The sequence below is a fragment of the Apis mellifera genome, linkage group LG11 (assembly GCF_003254395.2).
Source record: "Apis mellifera strain DH4 linkage group LG11, Amel_HAv3.1, whole genome shotgun sequence".
Lineage (NCBI taxonomy): Eukaryota > Metazoa > Arthropoda > Insecta > Hymenoptera > Apidae > Apis > Apis mellifera.
In genome coordinates, this window is record NC_037648.1 from 15936360 (window position 1) to 15960666 (window position 24307).

The window sequence follows — 24307 nt, forward strand, 5'->3', positions numbered from 1 at the left end:
TGTTAACGAATAATATAATGATATTTTTGAACATCTTTATTACAATAACGTCAATTTGTCATTCAAATGGTAACAATGGGAATACGGTAACAGTTGCAACAATTTCGTAAAAGCTTGAATTTATTTCATATCCGATTTATAAAAAAATACATGTTGATACATGATGTGTGAGTGAATGAGTTGATACAGTTAAAGTGACTGTCTCTCATTTACGTCGTTAAGAATAAAGTTTGTGATTGTAACAAATATTTATTAAATCTTATGATTATGAATGGGATCTTGATGACACGGCAGATTTATCATTTTTTTCCCCTTAATTTGGCGCTTATTTCGATCTCACTTACTTCGTTACACGTAAGTTACTTACTTACTCACTTACTTACTTACTTACTTACTTACTTACTTATTTAAGTGTATCGTTCGTAGCTTTTTTTCTCTTTTTTTCATTTCGATTAAAATTATCAATATTCAGCAATCGTTGTGCTTTCCCTTTACAAGTTTTCTCTTCTATCATTCGATAAAATTGATATTATACATCGATTCATGAAAATTCGATTCTTCCCGTTTCATTCACACGCTCCAACTCATACTATTTTAACTCGTATATTGTCCTTAAATCCTTTCTGGCTGGCTGCTTTTGGATGGACACTGTATATTATTGTATACGATTAAAACTTATCGATGCAACAATTAAATAATACGTTTTATCAACTTATAACTCACTTTTCATCGATACATAATTCGTTTAGGCAAAAATTAAAATTCGATGTATAAAATATATAATATATTCGACGAAAATTTCAACAAGCAAGGCTTAAACGTGTTTTACGTAAAATCTATCATCGTAACATTTCATTGTGTTTATTATTATAGTTCTCGTGTTTCTTTGAATGACTGTAAGTTAATTGTACGCACTATTTCACAGAGATTAAAGTTTACGTTATCATTTATTAATCTATAATCGAATATCGGTCGGTCTGAAAGATTCGCTAGAAAAAAGAAAAGGTACGACGGCATCGACTGTCAGTCAGAAACGAAAAATTAACTCACAGCATTAAACAACGTTTCTCTTTTCTAGCAGGCAATATTTGATTTTTGGACGAAATTAATTGCTGTAAATTTCAAACGTGATAACATTTCGTACAAAGTTAATGATAATAAGGAGTTTACCAGCCATATTAAAAATATAGCACTTATTTAAAGTTAATTAATTATTCGGAATAGGTTCTTTTTTTCCTTATATAAGCACAAACACACATCGTTAAACGTATCGTCATGTTTGTTGTCGATCTTCTTCTTGTTCAGACAATAATGGAATGTTGTTCATCTGATCTACGTTATTGCTTTCCGTTTCATCTTGTTCCGAAAGCAAAGGAACTACTTGCCGATTATTATTATCCGTTTCTGAAGGTCGTCTAGTTTGTCCGGGCAAAAAAGACATTGGTATAGTACCCGAAGGTGTTGTCGGTGCTGATCGCGATAGCCATCGTCTAGTCTTGTTCTTCGAACTTGGAAGTCCTAATGGCATGTACATTTTTCCTCGCGTCCGTCTAGTTTTATAAGACCCAATATCACCCGGACTTAGAGGCCGTTGCGTAGAGCCATTTGCATTCGATGTACACAAAACTTGAGGTCGATTTTGATAACAAGACAATACAGTACTGTGTCCACCCGGTAATTGGGGTAATTGTTGAATTTTATCTAACAATTCACGTAACTGAAAAATGATATTACGCGTTAAAAAATATATATATATGCACTATATACATACATACATATATACATACATACATACATATAATTTTATTTTAAAATATTATTCTTTAAACGAAACGAATACCTCTATTGTTGGACTAGTAGCCCGTGGTGGTGAACACGGAGATTGAGCAGCTAAACTCGATATGTCAGAGGTAGTCCTATGATTAGCCAATGATACAACGGATCCAACATCCATATTTTCCATTCTTGCACATTCCACTGCGGACAACTCGTCAACGCTATTGTTACACGAATACGGTGGTGGAATTATGGTATTTGCCTCGTTCACCATATTACACATAAAACTTGAACCTAACGAATCTAATGTGCTTGCATGTGAGAGTGATCTAAAATAACGCATTACAAATCCTGAAGTTCCTTTACCAGATCCTTCATCGTATCCAATGACTAAAGGATATAGGTTTGGTTTGGCTGTAACCTAAAAGATAAACAATATATATGATATCAAAAAATGTAAATATTGTATCAATGTTATGAATATATATATATATATGTATTTACCTCATTGTACGGAGGTGGTAATGCTTGAACAAAGGAACCAGAACGACTATAACGAGGTGGTGAGTACCAGGATACTGAAGATCCTCTATCGGAGGAAGTAAAATCTTCTACTATTTCTGGAGACCATGAACGATGACGAAATGAATGATGACGTTTCCATAACCAACAGCCACATGCTGCTGCTATAGCCAATCCGACAAGCACTGCTGCCCTATAAATAATTATTAAACATTGTTACATTACAATTATAAAACAAATTAATTAAAGAAAAGAGATATAAGATATAATTATAAAATTAATTTACTGACCATAAATACCAATAAGTCCAAATCAAGAAATTAAACATGTCTGATGCAGAGTGCAGTTGAAATACTGTGTAACAACAGCCAAAGGAACAGCACTCTTTTGGAGGAGAGCAGCTAAAAGATAAATCTAGTTTTTTTTATCTATTTCAACACAACATACAAAAGTTTAAGGGAAAGAATAAAAAACTTACACGTGTCCCCCATTGCATAGCCTAGAAGACACCTGGATATTGGGAAAGAAAAAAAAAAAATGAATTATTGTTATTAAATGAAAAGAAAAATATTACATTCAATTTAATTTTATGAAAAATCTATTGCATGCAAACTTTTTTCAAATATCTTGTGTAAATATTTCCTATTAGATAAAATAAATTGAAAAAAATAACTAAATATTTAGAAAATATTTATAATCAATTTAATATAGTGCCACGATACTTGCTATACCAAAATTCCATCGATACTCTCGTACCCTTCAGGGATCATCCGTCTATAAAAGATTGTTTCCGTCGCAAGAAAGCGTACGGTGCAACAACAATTAGTCGAACACTGTATTGGTTCGATGGAAAAAACATGGCATTTCGAGTTGTCATAGAAAAAATGGATATGGAAAAGACTTACGCATGAATGAGAAACACAACGAACAAGAGTTCATTGTCTAGACACGGACGAACCGTGCATAAAACCAACGTATTGATCGACTTCGGGTCGAGCAGAATAGAACAAGGAGACACTGGTACACGAGATATGCGCTAACATTCTACGGGGCTATAGCATGCTGCAGTGGTATACGAGAGCTGCATCATTAGAACGTTTCTTCGTCGTCGCTCTTACTTGATCGACGAATAGTGTCAGGAGTACAGACATCACGAGCACATCGAACGCACGAGCTACAGCTTGCACCATAATCATAATTCTATCACGAAATGCATGCCACCGCGCCACCTTATATAGTTCGATTTTCTTTATTACATATCTACCAATAGCTTTCTTCTTTCCCGTTCTAATTTAAATTTTCGTGTCTTGCGCTTTGCGATTCTTACATCGTTTATTATTTCGATATATGTATATATTTTTGCTTAGAGAAATTCTTTATTTCTTTTCGTTACGAAATGTGCAAACTATGAAAATTCATTTCTAATGGTACGATACGATGTTGATACAAAGATGTACCACCAATCGGTAACCCATGATTTCGATGTTTGTTGATAATTTGTTTTTTGACGATTAAAAAATTTCATAATTTTAAATTTACGTATTTTAAATATTCGGAAAATGAAAAGAGTTGTTTAATTTTAAATTTTCCTAATAAAATTTTACAACACAAAAAATAGAAATTGTGAAAATTTATGACAGTATATAAAGAAAAAAATTAGTTTCTCATTAATAGGAAAAAAATTCGATAATTTGGCGGTACATTTTTAAAATATTGATATAAGAATTGTACAACAGTCGGTAAGAGCGTCACGTGTACAAGATTGTATAAATACGATTGGCTGACTAAATATATAGATGTTTCATGATTGGTTGCTATGAATTGTGTACTTGACAACTATACCAGACCAGACCGGCACGGCATATCTTGCCGCGCGTCATTCACAGTGCGCGCGGCATTCGGTGCGTAAACATCGATGCGTGATAAGTGCGCATCGAGTACGGGTACACGTTGCCGGAGTAAAGAACGGCGCGCGGGATCAACATGTGACGTTTGATAGAAATAAACAATAACGATGATCAAAGAATTAACGATTTATCGGCCAAGTAAAAAAATTTGAATCTTTTCTTCGAAAACAGTTGTTTCGTCTTTATTTATTTTACGGGAAACATGAGATTGTTATAACATACCAAAGGTGAGTAATATACACATATATTTTTTTACACTAGTAAATTCACTTTTATAACATTCATTTTTAAAATAATTTTTTCATTTTATCTTTTAATAGTTTTATTTTTCAAACATTTAACACGTATATCGCGTCATGTATGTTGAGTGGCACGATATATGTAACGAAACGAATCAAATAATCATATTATGTCATTTTATTCATTTGGTAGAATGTTGTCAATTAGTATTTTGCTCGAAATTGTTAATCTCGTTCTACTTCCGGGAAATAATATACGACTATAGGAATTTCTGATATTTTGAAAAGAATCGTTTAAAGGAAAATTATTTACATTAAAAATTTTTTTTTTCATTTTTTATAAATAAGTTCATTATCCTTTAAAAAATAGCAGAGTTATTTAATATTGCTAAATCATTTATATAATTTTATATTTTACCCGATACGTTCCTCTGACGAACGATTTATTTTTTCCCCGTTGTGTATGCGACAGTTTGCAAAGTAGCGCGTCTTATGCATATTGTATGCCCATTCGCGTACATAGTATTGTATAACAACAGGAAAATTTATTTCGTCTCGCGCTACTACTTCGAGCAGACATATATACGATCGAGTTTCCCGCGTTCCATTCTTTCCTCTCGTTCCTTGCCTTCGCCGATTTTATCGCAACAAACATCAATTAATAGAAAAAAAACGTTATCGTATTTATCCGATACGAGAACGAATCGTAGATCGCTTAACTCACTCTCGTTAGTTTGACCGATAAAAAAATTGGATCCAAGTAATCGCGATCTGTGTCATTTTCTATGCACGAGGATATCGATCGTCACACTACGATAACAGATTACAGTTACCTTTTGTCACAGTCAAGGATCGGACTTGATCGTCAACAAGTTCGCGGTCTTCTTTTCGAACAAAGAACTTCCTTCATTGTTGAAAACGATGTATATATATATATATACATATATATACACTCGAGTGGTTCGAGTGCATGGAGCCGTACACTCTGCTACCCTGAACGCCTCGTTAACATTCCTCGTTAATCTCTCTTTGGAAATTCACGCGAGTCAACTCGAATTAAGAGGTCACAGAGATATGTATTTAGAACATCGAAAGATTTAGCAAACAGTTTCTGGGAAACGGAGGAACGAAAAAACGAAGAAAGTGTCGCGAAAGTATCGTCACGGCGAGAGCCGGTAATATCACGACCACCAACTTTTCCTGAATTTGGCTCACTCACGCCATCTATTTATATCCCGTCAGTTGTTACCCGTTCGCGATTATAACTCGGTTGAAAGTTCATCTATCCGTGTTGTCGAATCTCGATTCGGATAACGGCGGTCCGAGATCTGTTTAGAGGAGGAAAAATTGGGGGAACAGGGTGCAGGCATAGTCGGTGCACGAGTCAGCGTTGCGTGGGCGCCACGTATGCGTATGTGCCAGGTGTAAATAAAAGCGAACGCGTGACCCTCGGTTAGCGAAGCGCGGCCAACCGGAACATTTTCTTTCGTCCCATTGTCGGTTAGTCGTCTCTCTTTCTCTTCCCTTCGTTTTCTCTCTCCTCGTCGCTCTACACGCTCGACATTTCTCAAACCTATTGGCCATTAGCGTAAGAATCCTTCTCTTAACGACGAGTGAAAAACTCGAGGGAAGAATTTGTTCCCTCACGAATTCTTCTCTACCAGAGAACTGTATACAGATGTCGCTCGTCGACGAAATATTCTGTTCGAACTTCTCGATTGCGATTAGTGGTGGGGAAAAATGAAAATGGATGGCACGGAAGAAGCGATACTGCTGACTCTGTGCGGTCAATTCGAGTACAGTTCGTACGCTCGGGGTATTTATATCTTTGGCTACGATCGAAAGAGCTCGAGGTTGCTACTCGGCGAAACGTTCCGAATCTTCTTCGAAATTTGCTCTATATATTCTTAATCTTTCCTTCTTATTCGTTATTATTATTCGTCATGTTGTTCTCCATCGAGAAAAAAATCGTGAAAAATAACTTCTCAATGATTCGACGAAACGAATGTTTATCGATCCTATATTGAGATACGCTTATTAATCGCCACTAAATATCTCGTTGCGCCAAAAAGTTACGTTGTCGAATCACGTTGATTAATAGTGAAGTTTGATGCAGAACGATCGAGTCGTTGATGATTTCACGCGTTAATCCGGTCAATTATCCTTGGTAGGAGCGAATTTCGTACGAGACGAATTAAGTCTGGCGCAAAGTGATTCCGTAAAGATTTGTTGGAGAAATGGTCAGCAATGAATTTCATGATTTATTCGGGTTGCTCGTGGGGGCCAACGAAGAAGAAAGGAGACAAGGGGCATAGTTGTGTATGGGTACAGAGATCCAGAGCTAGCTATTATAGCCGACTGTATGAATTACGACTGTGTGCATGCCAGTGACGTGTAGTCATCGGCCGATGCTCACTGCCAATAACCCTTAGCATTCGACCCTATACTTAGCGGATAATCGACGCTCTTATTAGGAGCATAATATACCAAGCCTCCAATTATTATTTTCGAATGCCCATTGTTTTTTTTTTTTTTTTTTTTATCTCGAATAAATCATTTTTATCGAGCACAGATTCCGTTAAATAAAAATAATCGTTAATCGGTTAAATTAGAATCTATTTCGAATAAATTGACGTCTTCGAACTTTATTATATTTTCAATTCGTTACACAGATCCGATCAAATCGAGGGGAAAAGGCAATATGTACACAGTCGAATAAAAACAATCGATAATAAAGATGAGAAAAAAAGTTTGGAGATGCCGGGGATCGAACCCGGGGCCTTTCACATGCAAAGCGAACGCTCTACCACTGAGCTACATCCCCTTCGGACGAAAGCGTCATTAAGATAGAAGAATACTTTGCCTCTTTATCGAATTCATCTTCTTTCTCAATTAAACTTATAACGTTGGAAATAAATTTTCCAATTTCCTTGGAAAAAAGAGATAAAATATAATAGCATAAAAAGATATGAAATCTGTGCGTAAGAATTTTTGTTCATTAATGTTACATAGGTAACATGTTCCAGTTTTCCTCGGGCAGGATATCGCAACTATGACGTTGTTATCGAACGCTTTAACATTGACTCGCTCGTTTTTCTACGATCGTTAACTATCGCGCATTTTCATCAGCGTTTTCGCGTTTCCCACGCAGGCTATAGATTAAATTTTCCTTCATACCATTTTTTCTCTTCGCTTCCCGTTGTTACGTGCTACTTCCACCAGATACACGATTGGGAGAAAAATACGAGCTCGTTCGATATCGATGTCCACGAATTAAAAAGCAAAGCAAATATGAAGGTAGGCAGGATAATAAGCGAGCTACGAAACGCAGAATTAATGGTCCCGATCTGGAGCCGGGTAAACGGGAAGAATGTCGTAATCGCGATCCCTTCTCGAAAAATCGTGGCCTGTTTCTCGACCACGCTCTCGTATAATGCGCCATTGTTGTTTCTCCGATATCACTATGCACGAGAATGGAACAACAACATGGAGGAGGAATCATCTACCGAATATGTAATAATTTCAATGAATACGAACCTTTCGTTTCCCACTATTTCGTATACGATCATGATTAAATATTATTCATAACCTCTTTCGTTCATTTCACTTTCCATTTGGACTTTCGATCGATCGATCGATTGTTAAATATACACTCGATATCAATTTCTTTCTGTAGAGAAAACTCACGTTCGATTATAGATTCGATGAGGCAACTTACGTCGAGCAAGAATTTATGTCGAATATTCCGTGGAATTAATAATCGATCACCACTAACTACGCTAAACTAGTCGCAATTAGCCGATGGCGTTTAATCGCGAAACAGCTCGGCGGTTGTTAACGATCCAAGGCAACGATGCATGCCAATGTAATTCGTTCCAAATATCATTTCACTCGTATTCGAACGAGTTTCGAGGCGAGTTTCGAACACTGCCTGGACGCGTGCTGCCACGACATATGGCGCGACACGTGCTACCGAACCGATTGCCACTCTTCCAAACTGTCCCGATATTCCGTTCGCGATATTTCTCAAGGAATTTCTTCGATCTAGATTCGAAAAATATAAGTGGATGGATGAAAGAGTTTCGAAAGCTCTTGAAGCGACGAGTCGTCTCGCGCAACGTGACTAATTGTCGAGAGGGCCGCCCTCTACACGTGCGGCCTCGTGCGCTTTTATTCGAAATCGTCCAATCGAAATCGTTCAATCAGCGGACCAATTACGGTACAGAATGACCGAAGGAATACAGGCATGTTCTCGATCTTTTTAACTTTTGGAAAAATTATTTCGATGGAATCGGTGTGGTACGACCGCGAACGGAAGGAAGTGAAGCGTAGGCCAAAGAGGTTAGGCGCCAGCTGCGCCGAGCCCTTTGCGGAACGGTGCGTTCGTTAATTGGTTAACCTCTAATTGAGCGCACGATGGACGGAACAACGGTGCAACGTAAGAAGAGAGGGCAGCCTTAGAAGCGTGGACGAGAACTAATTAGCCATCGGCTCGACTGACCGATTCACGCCTTTACTCCTTTTCCTCTTTCCCTTCATCGGGACCCCCCATTCGTTTACTTTACCTTGCTAACTCGTATCGTTTGAACGGAGATCGATGCGATCGAAAAGCGGACGTTTCGTAAGAAAAACGTATTTTTCCTGCTTACTTTTTAAATCCGGTTCCGCGTGATTTCACACATCGTTGCCACATCGAGTCATCCTTTTCCACGTTCAGCGCACGTTCGACATTTTTTCTTTTTTCCCCTCTTCCCATTCGACGAGCGGTTTCAACGAGAGAGCAAGAAGCAACGCGTCCGTTGTGTACGCAATCCTTTTAGAAATCGCGTGGAATGCGTCACCGCGCGCGTGGTTGACTCAGATAGCCGACAGAGAGCGCGGAATTAATTTCTGGGCTTCGATTCCGTTTCTAATAAGAACGCCGGAGATTAACCGCGTCGATTTTATTTTCTCCCAAGATTAAACGGTTAAACAAGATTTCGATTTCGCTTCGAAAATTGGAAGGCGTCGGAATCGAGGAGATGTAAGATCCACCGAAAAATCTACGAGGTCGATGACGTCACAGGCTTTTGACGGGATCAATCGGAGAGTCAAGTCGCGATAATTGCGACAATCGTCGGGATGCTCCCCAACGAGACGTTTAATTCCGCTCTCCCTCGCTTCGTCGCAACTCTCTTTTCTCCTCGCCTCACTCTTTTTCGCCGTTCAATTTACGGCTCCCTCGCGCTATTTACTTAGCTCCACAAAGATTGCCGATCCGTTAATTGTAATTCCCCCCCGCCCGGACGTATCGCTCCTTCGTTCCAACTCTTCACCATGCAATTGTGAGTATTAATTTTTTTTTTTTTTCGAATCGATCGAGAATACGAATTTCGAATTATTTCGAAGAGAGAAACATTTGAATTCGAAAACGATCTCGATCGATAATTATTAGGTCCTTGATCCATGTAATAATAGATGGTATACAGTTGGTCGCGATATCCATTAATTTAACGATTATGAAGAAGGTCGAATCGGTTGTCGTGAGAATCTCTAACGTTTCCTCTACCCACATTCGATCGAGGAATCGATAAATGAGTCGTTGTTGCTCTCGTTTCCTCGGGAGAAAAAAATTAATTGAGTAATTGACGATATTGAGTCTAGGATATCAACGATAATTAATATAAAGCGAATCGATCGAGACCGAACGTCAAAAAAAAATCAGAAATCATTCTAATCGATCGAGACCGAACGTCAAAAAAAAATCACAAATCATTCTAACCGTGTGCTCTTCTCTTTCTCTCGAACGTAGATGGAGAATCAAGGTTTCGAGGAAGAGCAGCAATCACGAGAGATTTCGAACGAGGATACCCACGTGTACGAGGATATTTTGCCTGGCACGGAGGATATCTCGACGCGTACACCGTCCCGAGTTTCGAACGAGAATCGTGCTCAACGATCCTTCGTGTCCGGAGGCCGAGGCACATCGACGAGATCGTTGGACAGGCGAGAAGAGATCGCCGGTGTCTTCGAGCGCAACTCGACGCTTCCGTTTCGCTGGAGTGCAGGCCTTGATCCATCCACCAGCTCTTCCGTCCGTGTGACGAATCGGAAGAGGAACAACGGGTGTCGAGAGGATACGGATGTCGCGTGGAATACCTTCGTCGACGATGCTCTCTCGTCTCGAGCACGGTCGACCGCACTCCACACCGACTCTAGACGCCCGAACAGAAGGCGCAGGAAGAAAGACTGCAAGCATTGTAGAAGCAAAGTTGCCGCGTACGTGGATGGCGAACAGCGCCAAGACGGCGAAAAAGAAAACGAAACCGTTCTGAGAAAGAACAGGGACAACGAGCAACGTTTGCAAGTATCCAATGATCCGCAAACTATTCTCGATCCGCGCAATTTCACTATGCTGCCTGCTTGTTCGCCGAACGGCAACGAGTTAACGGGCAACGATTCGTCCTCTGTGTTCACGATATCCGAGAAAATCGGAGAAGTATCACCGGTAAATTTGATCGAGAGGAACGATGGTTGCGCGAATCTCGCCAGCCCAGCGGTGATTAACGAAGACGCTCTGATCAGATCGGAGAAAAGTCGGTTAAGTTTAAGGGTGAATTCCATATACTCTCAAGAACGTTGGTACGCCAAGGGAGCATCGATATTCTGCACGGATGTTAAGCAACACGGTACATTTCAGGTAAATGTTTTGAAATTCTTTTTCAAAATCGTTCGTTATTCGATAAAAAATAATTTTTTCCTTCTCGAAGAATAATCTGTATAAGTATATTCGCGTGTACTTACGCAAAAAAGACGATCGAGATAAAATTACAAATGTTTTTTATCAATCGATCGTTTCGATTACATTTTTCAAACTTGCTTCGATTCGTGCGAGATATCGATTTTTGGTTGTGCAGATGAAATGTAGATTGGGATCCACTGTCGAAGATACGAGAGCAGGTTGGGAACCGTCGTTTCGATAAGTGGTGTAGTTCCCGATTATCCGCTAGATGGCGACGAGAAGTACGAGTTTCTCGCTGGTAATATCGGTCAATGGATAGGATAAGTCGTGACTCGAAGGGGAGCAAAGCATACTTACCTGGCGCAGAGGTTACCGTGATCAAGAAGGCGGTTCCTCCAGGGCGAGGCTTTTCCATTGCACTACGGTTAGGCTGACCCTTGCGAATACCCCTAATGTGGGTATCTCGGGCGTATAATTTTTGATAGTCGGGACTGCGTTCGCGCTGTCCCGGACATATGAATATTAAAAGCACAATTATCATATAGGTCATGATTTCGTTTTAATCTTTCCAACATTTCGCGAAAACTCGTATTTTCTCGATCAATCTCTTTCTCTCGTAATATTTGCTATTTTAATATTTTATTAAAAAAAAATAAACGAATAATTTTGAATTGTAATTTGAAATATAAATCGAATTACGAGTTTTTTTTACAAATTCAAGATCGTGTTACTTGGAAATAAAACAAGAATAAAATAGATTTTCGAAAAGATGAAATCCGTATATTATAACCATAAATTTCCATTTATACAATGTAAATAATACTCGCGATGAAAATAATTAATTCCTCTTTTGATCTATCGGTTCGAGATATAATCTCTCCACTTATCATTCTTTTCGCATTAAAATTATGAGTCATCAAGGTAACTCATCAAGGTATACCTCGATAATAATTCGTAACAGCATAACAATTTTTACGATTCATCGTGGCCGAACAGGCTTCGGTGTGAAGCCGACCAAATCTTTTTTTCCACTTCATTTGTATTCTAAACAGTCGTGTGTCACTCGAAAGAATATTCTCAGTTGTTTACAGTATCGATTTCGCGACACGAACACCGTAGTATCGTATTCCTTTTCTCGCTATTTTAATTACAATTAAATATTTCATTGATGATTTCATTAGAATGACGCGTAGAGTTGAGAAAAAAAAGTATAAAACGATCAAGATTAGAGGTATGATTTTGCCAGACATATAAATATCCGAGAAATTTGACCTGTCGATGATTATTTTCTCGGCGAGAGGAGAGAGAGTCTCGATTTTGAGCACACTTGCCGTGTCTGGCACTTGTCCGCCCTAAACGAACAAAACGGAACGGAAGTAGAAAACGTCTATCTATAGCCAGACGCGATGATCGTCGGCCGGCAACGCGCCACGCCGTCGTACACACACGCGGTCTCTTCTGTAACGCGTATTAACGCGAGCTTCGCCGTAAAGAAAATTCTAAAAGTCTCGTCGAAAGAAGAACTCGTTTCAAATCTGTTTCATCTGTTTAACGATCGAGCATCGATCGTGCAGATTTCGAGTCGATGCTTCGGAAAGAAAGCGGAACAAGGTGTCGCGCGTACGGAAACATTACGGAGGACGCGTAGTCAGTTGAACGCGGACCATTACCTCGGAAGGCACGACGATCCACACGCGTTCCCAACAGTTTCTCAAACAGTTGTCGTAATTTATTTTCCGTTTCGTTCGTATAAAAAAAAAAAAAAGCACATAATTTTTAACACCGTTCTCTGACGTCGTTACTATATTTAACTTCTTCGAAGGTTACGTAAAACGAGATAAAAGACCGAGATACTCGGAGAAAGTTGTTTTTTTTTTAAATTTTTAATCCCGTGTTTCTTCGCCTATTTTCCAAGAGAAAAATTGGCATTGTTCTCTATATCTAGCTTTTCTAACCACGCCTCTGTTTACTTTTCGAATACGTCATATCGATATCGTATATATATATATATAATAAATAAGCAATTGTTGAGCATCTAACAATTATATCGCCGGTTCGAAGAGAATGCAGTGTCAATGGCTGAGCTTCAGGTAAATTCGTTACACGCGTGGACAATATCTCTTCTCTATAATTTTACGAATTTACGAGCATCGAAAGATACGATATTTTTTTTTTTTTTTTTTTCAGAGGGCTTATTCCCTCCCGGCTCGAACGCACACCCCGTCCTCCCAAAATCGCATTAACTTACGACGCTGCGTCAGAAGGGAACCACCTCCGCATCCGGCCAGACTTCGAAAGCACAGACACGGCTGGACCCTGCATCTGGAGCATCCTCTCGAGGCTTCCAAATGCACCAGATCCCTCGTTCTGTTGATCGTGTTGCTTTTGGGCGTCGGTGCCGTCGCTCTGTATATTGCTCTTGGTAAGTGATGCATTCGCGATAAAGAAATTTAAAACGATACGTGCGATTGAGTTTCTTGAAAAAAAAGAGGAAAATATTTAATGAATGAAACTGTATTTCAATCCTTGTATCTCTGTTAAATGGACACTCGTGTATTTTTATATATATATACATAATATACGTATCGTGATGTAAAGCTATGCATATAAGGGATATATAATGTATAAAGATGTACATATCGCTGATAAAGTAGATAGCGATTAAAAATTTTTAAAAATCAACGCTATCTCGCGTTTGGATTCTGGAAGCTCCAATTTGTTAATAGAAAAGCAGAATGAGCAAGGAGGTATTCGACAGACAAGGAGAGCAACACTGTGCGAGAAGGATGAAAAAAGCGTGCCACTACTTTTGGTTATGCAGCTCCTAATATTTTTCTGATTATTCGAAAATCAATTAATTATTCCCTTTTTACGAAAAATTTGTGCATTTTTATACTCGCATCTTAAAAATGAAACCTTAGACAAGTTTCTCGTGTAAATTTTAACGCGAAATTCTTTCTAATTAATTATTTATTATTTCGGAGAATGTCAGATTCGTAATGGTTCCATTCTCCAACAATTAATTTATTCGAATTACAACGAAATTATGAATAAAAATTATATGGGAATATAGAGGAAGATGTAACGTTTCAAATGCGTACATTTATATTTGAAAATAAGTTTCGTAAACGACGAGAAATTATGAAAAATGCATCGAGTGTCGATCACGGTCGCCATATTGGCGTATTAATTACTAATAATTAATTAATTAGAAAGAATTTCACGTTAAAATTTATATAAGAAACTTGTTTAAGGTTCCAGTTTCAAGATGCGAATATAAAAGTGCAGATATTTTTAGCAACAAATGAGTAATTAATTAATTTTCAATGTTACGTAATTATATTAAATAAATATTAGGAGCCGCATAACCAAAAATAGTGGCACGTTTTTTCTATCCTTCTCGCACAGTGTTACTCTCTTTGTCTATCGAATACCTCCTTGCACATCCTGCTATGCTAGTAACAAGTCGAAGCTTCGGTGATCCAAACGCGAGATGGCGCTGATCCTCAAAATTTTTCGGTTGCCATTTAATTTATAAACAAAATGTATTCCCGTCAGATGCAAGGATTGAAGAAAGAACTCGACGCTCGATTTTATTCAAAAATATTTTGTTTGAGAAATGAATGTGAATGAATTTGTATGCAAATATTTCGAAGCAAAAAATTTGAAAAAGTACGAGGAAAAAATTAGGAAAGGAATTTGGAAAAAAAGGAGAAAAGAAAGTGTTGCATTTAATGATATATCAAATAACGTATAATTTGATGTGTTCATCTACAAAAAAAAAATAATTATATCACGTTGCGCATTCTTGAAATAATTTTCGCTGAGAATAATGACAGTGACATAAATTAAGATGATATGGTAAGATACCCTGTATTCATGTACATCATAAATAGACATATCTACACAAACATATTATATCAAGCATATAAATATATACATAAGTATGTACAAGTTTGATAGAAATATACGGATGTTCGTATATTAAAAATTAAGTGAATATCATTTAGATACATTTAAAAGATAAACATAGATAGATATAGATAATTTTCTAATTAACTGATAAACGACATTAGATTTTTTAGATTATTGAAAATGATATTCGTCTTTGCTTTCGTTTGCTTTTGTTACTCGTAATTATTGCAACATAGAAATAATTTGTTACAGAACCGGAAAAGTTGCAGGTAATTCAACAATACCTGAAATCTTCGAGTAATAACACCGAACAACAGAACGAAACGACAACCACGACATCAATGAAACCACCGGAATTCTCACCTGTCACCAGCACTCTCGCAAGTATTCTTTTAAACGGCAACTCGTCATTTCCGGAGAGCTATACTCAACTAACGTCGGAAGCGGAAACGGAAGTTACGAGCCCTATCGAATCGAATCTCAATTCCACCAGATACTGCGACGATTGCTTGCCAAAAGAGGTTTGCGTTGCGCTTGTCGACGAGGAAGTACCGATTTGCAGGATACCCAACGATCCCAGAGATCCGACCGGTTGTGCCGGTTTCTGTCTTATCAACAAACAAAAATGTCATCGCCTTGATACCGATGCTTTTAGGTAAGCATCTTATCATACTTGTAAAACGATTGTAGAATTAGAATTCGTTTCGCCTTGCTAATTTGACGTTTTTCCCGTTTTTAAAGATGCGTTGAAATGGAACATTATTGCCTGGACAACGAATGGGCTTGTCTAAACACGTTATGTATCCCTCTCGAGAAACATTGCGATGGACACATGAATTGCTACGATCATTCGGACGAATACAATTGCGGTATGTACGAGCATATAGCATTAGCCCAGTTTTTCGCGACTCACGACTTTCTTTGCGTGATAGGATTTGCAGATACTTTGCCATCGTGAGGCTTCACTCTTTATCGGTTTGTTGCAATATAATAATTCGACGGTAAAAAGCCAGCAACGCAATATTATACATTTAGTTTTAAAACACCGGAAGAATGCCCGAATTTAGACTTTCGTTGATCGTAGAGAGATAAATATATAAGAATGATAATTGTCTCCTCTTGCAGATTGCGATTTGCAGACACATTTTCAATGCGGTAACGAGACTTCCTGTCTTCCATTGGAAAGAAGATGTGACGGCAAGATAGATTGCTGGGACGCAGCCGACGAGATTAATTGTACTCTAGGTAAGATATGCGTAACTACTTGTTGTTGTATTCACGAGAAACGTATGCCGTTGGTTTGATTATCGACTTGTCAAAATTAAAGTAATTACCAACTTATGTATATATTTTTTCTCACGCGATTCATTGGATAATCGTAGGACTCGATTTTCCCCGAGATTATACTAACGACATAGTTCGTCGACCGTCGTTAGTATAATTATTCGCGTATCGTCGGCAACACAGTTTCTTTATTTATCTTGTTTTCACACACATTTTTCTCTCACTGGTTTTCTTTTTCTTTCTGGGTTAAAGTTTTTTTCTGTTCTTCTTCGTAGGTCATAATCTCGGTGGGTGTGAGTACATACTCGTTTATTTGATATATGCATTCAATTTTCGCTTCATACGAAATCACGCCTAATAATTGCCGCTAAACGCATTGCACGCTTTTTTCGACGAGCAAAAAAAAATGTTTTTACTATTCTTTTCAATGTAACAGCTTTTCATATATATCATAGCTTGCCATGCTTCTGAAAGAAACCTGCACGGTTATGTGCATACTAGCTCATAGTCGCGTAACACAACAACAACAACGTTTCTTTTCATGCCAGCGTGTCCTTCGGAAAACGAGTTCACGTGCAGCAATGGACAGTGTATATCAAAAGCTCGCTTCTGCGATAGCCTACCAGACTGTCTCGATGGATCTGACGAACCTCATGGATGCCAAGGACGGTGCAATAAACACGAATTCACATGCCAGTAAGTTGATGACAATCGATTAATTAATAAGTGCCTGATGCCATTCTGTTTTCGTACAGAAACAATAGATGCATTACGAAAGGAATGAAGTGCAACGGGATCGACGATTGCGGTGATGGAAGCGACGAGAGGCATTGCAAGGATCGATTCTCATAATTTTATGTTTGCGCATCCGATTGAACATGTTTTTCACAGTATTTTTATTACAGATTAATAATGTAATTAAACGTTGTACATAACTGTGCTGTATAAACGTGTAATGGTACGGAACAAACGTTTCACGAATGAAATACTTAACGTCAGAGTGTAATTAGGAAACAATATATTTTATTATTGTATCATATGATAGATTACAAATACATTTTTACTGCAATCTATTTATCCTAGCCATTATTTCGACGAAAAAATTATTTTCATGTATATTGCAAATATTATAATATTTATTTACTAAATAGGAGATCTTTATTCTTAATGTGCATTTTTCTACTAGTGCGTCAATTTGTACACACATTAGAATACGTAGATATATTTTTGTATACAAGTGACTGCAGACATTTGTATAAAGTCTTACAATATGTATGTATATGTATGATTCTACGATTTGTTATATACAGATACATCTAACACACAGACCTTCGTATTGCTTTTACCAATTCGTTCCTTTTTATCCTTTGCTCTTTCGTTTTTTGTATGTTATTTAAAGAAATTCATCTGGTTCTCTTGGTGCATCAAGATCCCGATAATGAATGACTGGTCGAAAATCTGCTCCTCCGCCACTGTAATATTTAATAAAAATTAATAAATTTTATTTTCTTAGCAAAATACTTATTGCAAAAAATAACATAATAAAATATGTATAAATATATCAAAAAAGACAAAAAATGTGCTGATTTTGTAATACATTGCGTTCATTGGACAGTTGATAACATTATGTGTTACATAATCCAGATTAAAATCTGTTAGCATCAGAATACCGTATATTGAATAGAATGTTTTATTATTATTATTTATGTATAAAAAAATTCAAATAAATATTCAATCAATACTTGATAAAACTTATATCTACATCTAGATGATCCAAATCATTATAACTAATGAAAAAAAATGTAAGAAAACTGATCTTGATTGACTTGGAAAAAGAATATTTATTGTTCATAAGTTCTATTGTTTTTCATCTAAATTGATTTGAAGAAGTCAACGGGTTATACGATAAAACAATATAAAATATCTTACCGTCCTCTGTTGAAACCACCGCGATTGGAACGTGGCATTCCAAACCCTCCACCGAATCCTGCACCATAACTTGATCCATATCCTCCTCTGCTACCACCGTAACCACTACCATAGCTTCCAAATCTATAGAAACAAAATCATATATTTTATTTACTATTGACTATTATAATAATTAGATATTATTATGAAATATAAAGATGTAAATGATAAATTTATTTGTTTTACCAATTTCAATGAAACAAAGTATTTGATATTTACGTGCTACATCCATAAGGAGTAAATCCTTCGCGTAAATTCTCTCTTGGAGGTGCTTTATTCCCTGGATGTTCGGGAAGCTGTGGCCTTTTTGGATCTCTTAAATAATTGTTGAAATATTCCGCTTCCGCTTTCACCTCTGCTACCTTTTCTGCATGTTTATTGAAGATATGTTTCCGAATGAAATCTGGTCCTTTAAATTTTTTTCCACTAAGCGGACACAACCATTTATCTTTTGACAGCTCTTGTGTATTGGCTTGAACAAATTTTTCTACCTCACTAATTTAAAAAGATTAAGGAAACAATAGAAAAAAGGGGAAAAAAGTTCCAACAATAGAAGAAAAGAAGAAAAATGTATATAAGTTAATATAAGAAAAAAAAATAAAGGATACGCTTCGGCATTCTTAGCTCCCAGTTTATCAAATTCCTCTTGAGATAAAGTCGCAATTGGTTGTAAAAATGCTGTCATTTTGCTTTCAAAATTACGACAATATTCTGATAACTCAGTACTAGTAACTTTGGCGGTAGGAGGAGATCCTCTGACGTGCATTATGCCACATCTATTTGGCATTTCATCTTCATTTGGATATTCACAATGATTATAATAATCAACTGAATGAACTATTCGTAAATAAAGGATTAATCTGTCTAACACCTAAAAATAAATAGCATTTGAATAATAATAAACGAATATATACTATTGATATAGTACCTTGATAAGCGTTGGATCTCTTTCAATAGGACCATCTCCATCACCTCCTAATTGACCTTCTTCTTGATCACCGGACATTCCTAATAATTCTTCTTCTTCGGCCGATGCTTCTTCAATTAAATAATCAGTTATGTTCTTCAATACCGGATTTTTAGATGATAATCCAAATGCCTATAAAAACATATGTCACGATATTTTAACGAGAACGCTACAAATCTAAACTAAACGTATAAATTATCGCTGTCTTACAGCTTGCTCAACTTCATGTACATTTTGAATACTTTTATTTTCTTTATTGTCATCGTCTTGTTTAAGCGTATTATCATCTTTTTTATCATCGTTCCATAAACCAACTCTGCTATCCAAATTATGTACGATTTTAGCACTTAATTTGATATCGTGTCTGACTATTTGTTTATGAGACGTTATACCATTTACTGTACGAATACGACGAGAAAGATCTCGGTTCACTATAGCACCAAGTTCACAATCGCGTAACTGTAAAAATTAATAAATTTTAATTTCTATTCTATATTTATTATTCATGTGTATCTTAATTATTTTTTTTTAACATACTCGAATGTTGTTTAAACTCCAGCATATCTCTTTTATGTTTACTTGTCTTTCAAAAGATACCCATCCTCTTCTAAACCATCTTCTTTCTGGTTGAGGATCTGCTATGGCAACTCGTAAAAATCCAGGAAAACGTTTACACATCTGTTTAATAAAAATTATTCAGTTTCAATTAATTGTCTAATTATATAATTAATGTATATATCTATGATATATATATATATATATTTAATAACTAACTGCTTCAACTTCTGCTTTTGTTATTGTAGGTGCTAAATTACGAAGAAAAATGCTGCTAGTCTTGTGTAATGCTCTGGGTTCTTTTTCTTTATCTTCACTAGCTAAATCGATCACTGCTTCTGGTTCCATAGCAGTCTTTTTAGCTTCTGGTTGTGGTTCACTATCTCCTTTAGTTTCTCGATCATCTTCTTTACTATCTTGTGCATCTGTATTTTCATCGTTAACATCCATTTTTTCAGTTATATCTAGAAACAAATTGAATTAAAATTCGCAATTCTAAGAAAATTATAATATTTAAACTTACGAATTTCTGTTTTCGGTGTATCTGGTTTATTACTATCACTGCCAGAAGAACTACTACTGCTACTACTACTACTGCTACTACTATTACTGTCAGTTCGTTTCCTCTTCTTAGTAGTACTTTCCTCCGTTTTATCTATAAAAAAAAACTTGAAAATTATATTCGAATAATAATATATATTATTTAATAAACGAAAGATATACCTGTATTATCTAAATCTCCCTCTTTTTTTGTTTCTTCTGTATTTTCTTCCACTTTTTCAGTTTCTTCTGTTAAAGTTTCATCTTTTTCTACGTTTTTATCTTCAGTATCTGCATTTTGTCCATTTTTTAAATTTTTCTCTATCCGTGAAGCTTCATCTATTTTATTCATATCACTACAAAATTCAAAATCATATCATATTTTTTTCTTCTTTTTTCTTTTTACAAACATTAATCCATACCTGTTATCAATTCTCTTATCATTCATAGTTTTGCTTTTAATGTCCTCTTTATCTTTAATTGTATCTTTAGTTATAATCGTATTTATTTGCTTTACGTCTAAAACTTGTAAATCTTCATCCGTACCACCTTCTAATTTAATGACCACAGCATCTAATAAATGTAGTAAAGCATCAGCCTGATCGGCATCTACGGAAACTTTATCTATTTCTTCAGCTTCGAGCATTTCCAAAAATACTTCGACGCGTTTCTATAAAGAAAAAGAAAAGAATAATATGTAGGAATATCGATCAATATCAAGAAAACATTTATCAAGTCCAATTTACATCTTATTTATAATTTATTTACCTTTAAAGCTGCCACTTGTTCTTCCTTTCTTTTCACTGACTCCTCTGGATGATATTTTATTTTGAACCTGATAATAAAAGAGTATGGTATTTGAATCGATTTTGAAATAAATTATCTTACAATTAAAGCAAACAGACGTACAATTTGTGGATTTATCATTTATCCAGAAAAAAAAAGTGCATTGGAATTAACATAGTAGTTAGTTCTACTAATTTCTCAATATAATTTCTCAATATAATTCTCAATATAATTTTATACTGAGAATATATATATTTATATATGTATATGTATATATATATATATCTGTATAAGCACAAACGTGCTTTTAATCAATTATAAACGTATTTATGTAATCGTGATAAATTTATCGCGATAGGTGTTGGATAATGTAAGTAGTAATTGTTACGCATCCCATCCATATCTAGAGCGAATCATTCCTTGTAACTAAATATATTATTGTATCCTTTTCCTCAAGACGATTATTTAAATATTATCAATCTTATTGTCAACATTGTCAGTTACAGAATGAAGCCTCACCTGTAAAGTCTGATATTTTTACTTGCATTCAGTTTTCTCGTCGACTCAGAGATCTATTGCAACAATAGCATATCTTTGTAATACCAAATATAATTAAACGGGTTTAGAACGCGGCCTACCGCGAGCATATTTGGGCTTTGCGCGCCCAGCTCGCATTTTTGTTTAACTACCTAATAAACACCTCGATTCTTCTGCGATGCGCGAAACGCGAAATGCATAAAATATCGTACGTAAAAATAAACGAGCGAGGTGACCTGTGCCCAAGACATAAGGCGTTGCTGGCTGTACGCTGTAGGGATAGACAGAGCTGGTCATATTGCTTGCAATTACCGATTAAATTGTGTCTGCAATTTAGCAAAAATTATAAAGCTACTACACCCTTAACGTCCTTCTGTTCAATATACGTATGCACTCTGAGCATACATACCCGAACAGATAGTTCGATGGATTCGTTAGGAATAAAAGATTATTTTCTACAGTGGATACAATTTTCGCGCAAAAAATAATTACAATCGTTTTGCAAAGGCAATAATTACAAATTTGTTATTTTAACGGGAATAAGAGAGAAAACCACTGTAGAAATTAATTATTTTTATATCCACATTTAAGTACGACTGAGCTTCGTTTCCGTTATATCAGAATTAATTTTAAAAACATATATATCTAACTAGTGAATGAAAAAAATGAAATATACCATTCTTCATCCTTGTGTGCAACGAAGAATTCGTTCAATTGTTGCCTTCTGAATTCCAATTTATATTCATTATATCGCTTAATAGCTTCCTCATCTGTAATTGAATCTTCTTGAGTTCCAAGAAATGCTTTGAAAGACATCATTGGTGGTTGAGTTTCAACATTGGAATTGCTGAAGTTACCGGCTACTTCTCGACTGCACAAAACATGAAACAATTAACAATCAGCCAAAAAAATTTGAAATTTTAGTGCTACCTCAATCGGGCTAATAATCTTGGAGTGAATCGACTCCTCTTTTGCATAGTTGCAATACAACCTCTTTTTTTCATGACAATGCTGTTTATAAATCAAGAACAAATTCACAAAAAAAAAAAAAAGAAAGGAAAAGAAAAGAAAAAAAGAAAATCTGTATTAGAAATAACATAAGAAACACAAACCTGTTATTGTTACCATGGTTTCCATAGTGATGATTGCCATGATGGGGTGGTGGATAATGATCTGGTCCCCAAGAAGTTGCACCACCTCCTCCACCTCCGTAATAATCATGCCCGTATCTTGGTCGGTCATCCCAATCTGCTCTCATCCTTTTCATAGGAGGAGCCATCTCTTGCGACCTACCAGGACTATATCTATCGCGTCCTCCACCTCCACCTCCCCGATATTCCCTATAATCTGGACGTTGTCTAGGCCGACTAGACCATTCTCTGGAATAATCACTATTGTTAAAAGTACAAAAGGCTGTCGAACACAAGAACTAAACAATCTTTCTTAATATATATGTATCAACGTTTATTTTAATGCTTATACATTAGAAATTACCTATCCACCCAATCATCTCTCCTTCTGTCATCTCGGCGTCCTTCTCTCGAATAAGATTCCGTTCTTTCTCCCCTAAATTTGTCTCTCCTCTTCCTATCGTATTCATCGTCAGAATCACCCATAATGAAAGGATTTACTAGTAAACAGACAAGATGCAGATAACGTATACAAAATTTTAATCATTAATAAATTAATATTACCAGTATTTTGTTCAACCGTTCTATATCGAAAAGGGGTTAAGTGGGCAATTAGAACATACATTTCTCAACACGTGACCCGCAGAACATTTTTAATCGTTGTCTTTATTCATGCTCTATTTCGAAATGTACATATAAATTTCCGTGAACGTGTTTGCTGCAAAGCTATTGAATATTTATAATTTTTCGAACAAAATATTCGAATAACGCGCGAACATTGCTTTTAGAATGTACGAAGAATTTGCATTTTGTTTATTAAATACGGCGTAATAATATTTAGAAAGGAATATAATTAAGGATATATGATCGAAAAAAATTGGAAAAGAAATAATAAAACTTACTCGTTGAAAATATATCGCTGAATGAAATTAAAACTTCACCATAGAGGATTTTTGTCACCCGTTACCGTGCGTCACCTATCACCAAAGTATCATTTCCAGCGAGGTAAGGCGTCAGGTCGTTGCAATCGATACTATATTAAACTCGCAAATCGATTTTCCTATCGTTCGCGAGAACCGGGAAATTCAAAGCGAGCTTTAATGCAAATTTTATGTTAATCATTTTCTTCGTATAATAAAAGTTGCATAAAAAATATTTAATATATATATATATTATTATACAATTTGTTTGATACAATATTTTTCACAATTTAATAAATATGACAAATATATTCAACTCGATATAATTGATATAGACAGAAATAATAAATAAATCATAATATAATCATTCAACCGAATTAAAGAATCGAAAGTTTACGTTTTTTCCATACTCCGATGTAATCTCCCATCCAGGATATCGATATTTAAAGATACGCTGTTAAGTATTAATACGTTCTATAAATAATTCTGCAATCATGCTATAATAATTATACAATGATCGTTGATTTTCTTCTTCTTCAT

General features: G+C 36.0%; 3 protein-coding genes and 2 non-coding genes across 17 annotated transcripts; 2 read left to right on the plus strand and 3 right to left on the minus strand.

Moving 5' to 3' along the window:
- Positions 1-15: 15 nt before the first annotated feature.
- LOC409764 lies at positions 16-9264 on the minus strand. Of its 6 annotated transcripts, XM_026444127.1 has the most exons (7): positions 3204-3687; positions 3025-3072; positions 2777-2808; positions 2589-2699; positions 2281-2491; positions 1841-2197; positions 16-1717 (listed from the first exon to the last, which is right to left on the minus strand). In XM_026444127.1, the coding sequence occupies exons 4-7, from the start codon at positions 2624-2626 to the stop codon at positions 1274-1276; spliced, it is 1050 nt and encodes a 349-aa protein (XP_026299912.1). In that variant the 5' UTR covers positions 2627-2699; positions 2777-2808; positions 3025-3072; positions 3204-3687; the 3' UTR covers positions 16-1273. The 6 variants fall into 6 exon arrangements, with proteins under 6 accessions (XP_026299912.1, XP_006570453.1, XP_026299911.1 ...); XM_006570390.2 differs by lacking the exons at positions 3025-3072; positions 3204-3687 and adding an exon at positions 8163-9041; XM_026444126.1 differs by having other exon boundaries at positions 3025-3715.
- LOC725289 (low-density lipoprotein receptor-related protein 2) lies at positions 4149-17690 on the plus strand. Of its 6 annotated transcripts, none has more exons than XM_016914733.2 (9): positions 4160-4432; positions 10236-11123; positions 13353-13587; positions 15333-15735; positions 15822-15949; positions 16206-16325; positions 16640-16657; positions 16913-17060; positions 17120-17690. In XM_016914733.2, the coding sequence occupies exons 2-9, from the start codon at positions 10236-10238 to the stop codon at positions 17214-17216; spliced, it is 2037 nt and encodes a 678-aa protein (XP_016770222.2). In that variant the 5' UTR covers positions 4160-4432; the 3' UTR covers positions 17217-17690. The 6 variants fall into 6 exon arrangements, with proteins under 6 accessions (XP_026299897.1, XP_016770222.2, XP_016770224.2 ...); XM_016914735.2 differs by having other exon boundaries at positions 16640-16651; XM_016914734.2 differs by lacking the exon at positions 4160-4432 and adding an exon at positions 9634-9768.
- On the minus strand, positions 7197-7268 carry TRNAA-UGC. The gene has a single exon. It is a non-coding gene; the product is annotated as a tRNA-Ala (tRNA).
- On the plus strand, positions 11515-11676 carry LOC113219143. Its single transcript, XR_003305812.1, has one exon. It is a non-coding gene; the product is annotated as a U1 spliceosomal RNA (small nuclear RNA).
- On the minus strand, positions 17371-23895 carry LOC413091 (serrate RNA effector molecule homolog). 3 transcript variants are annotated; one of them, XM_006570385.3, is made up of 16 exons: positions 23750-23895; positions 23212-23347; positions 22830-23096; positions 22394-22588; positions 21163-21229; positions 20817-21064; positions 20578-20750; positions 20378-20509; positions 20074-20318; positions 19837-19977; positions 19510-19758; positions 19261-19431; positions 18941-19203; positions 18552-18827; positions 18294-18416; positions 17371-17836 (listed from the first exon to the last, which is right to left on the minus strand). In XM_006570385.3, the coding sequence occupies exons 2-16, from the start codon at positions 23331-23333 to the stop codon at positions 17758-17760; spliced, it is 2751 nt and encodes a 916-aa protein (XP_006570448.2). In that variant the 5' UTR covers positions 23334-23347; positions 23750-23895; the 3' UTR covers positions 17371-17757. The 3 variants fall into 3 exon arrangements, with proteins under 3 accessions (XP_006570448.2, XP_006570449.2, XP_396542.5); XM_006570386.3 differs by having other exon boundaries at positions 19531-19758; positions 22830-23108; XM_396542.7 differs by having other exon boundaries at positions 22830-23108.
- Between the last annotated feature and the right edge of the window lie 412 nt (positions 23896-24307).

What these genes read in the sequence shown, in the direction of transcription:
- LOC409764 (XM_006570388.3), bottom strand. Translation starts at nt 3,494, where the DNA reads ATGATTATGGTGCAAGCTGTAGCTCGTGCGTTCGATGTGCTCGTGATG. An exon ending in CTATGCAATGGGGGACACGT is followed by an intron (nt 2,700 to 2,776) that starts GTAAGTTTTTTA and finishes TTTATCTTTTAG; the next exon opens with CTGCTCTCCTCCAAAAGAGT. An exon ending in TGGACTTATTGGTATTTATG is followed by an intron (nt 2,492 to 2,588) that starts GTCAGTAAATTA and finishes AATTATTTATAG; the next exon opens with GGCAGCAGTGCTTGTCGGAT.
- LOC725289 (XM_016914733.2), top strand. Translation starts at nt 10,236, where the DNA reads ATGGAGAATCAAGGTTTCGAGGAAGAGCAGCAATCACGAGAGATTTCG. An exon ending in CTTGATACCGATGCTTTTAG is followed by an intron (nt 15,736 to 15,821) that starts GTAAGCATCTTA and finishes CCGTTTTTAAAG; the next exon opens with ATGCGTTGAAATGGAACATT. An exon ending in AAACACGAATTCACATGCCA is followed by an intron (nt 17,061 to 17,119) that starts GTAAGTTGATGA and finishes GTTTTCGTACAG; the next exon opens with AAACAATAGATGCATTACGA.
- LOC413091 (XM_396542.7), bottom strand. Translation starts at nt 23,333, where the DNA reads ATGGGTGATTCTGACGATGAATACGATAGGAAGAGGAGAGACAAATTT. An exon ending in AGAGATGATTGGGTGGATAG is followed by an intron (nt 23,109 to 23,211) that starts GTAATTTCTAAT and finishes TTTTAACAATAG; the next exon opens with TGATTATTCCAGAGAATGGT. An exon ending in GGAGCTAAGAATGCCGAAGC is followed by an intron (nt 18,828 to 18,940) that starts GTATCCTTTATT and finishes TTTTTAAATTAG; the next exon opens with TGAGGTAGAAAAATTTGTTC.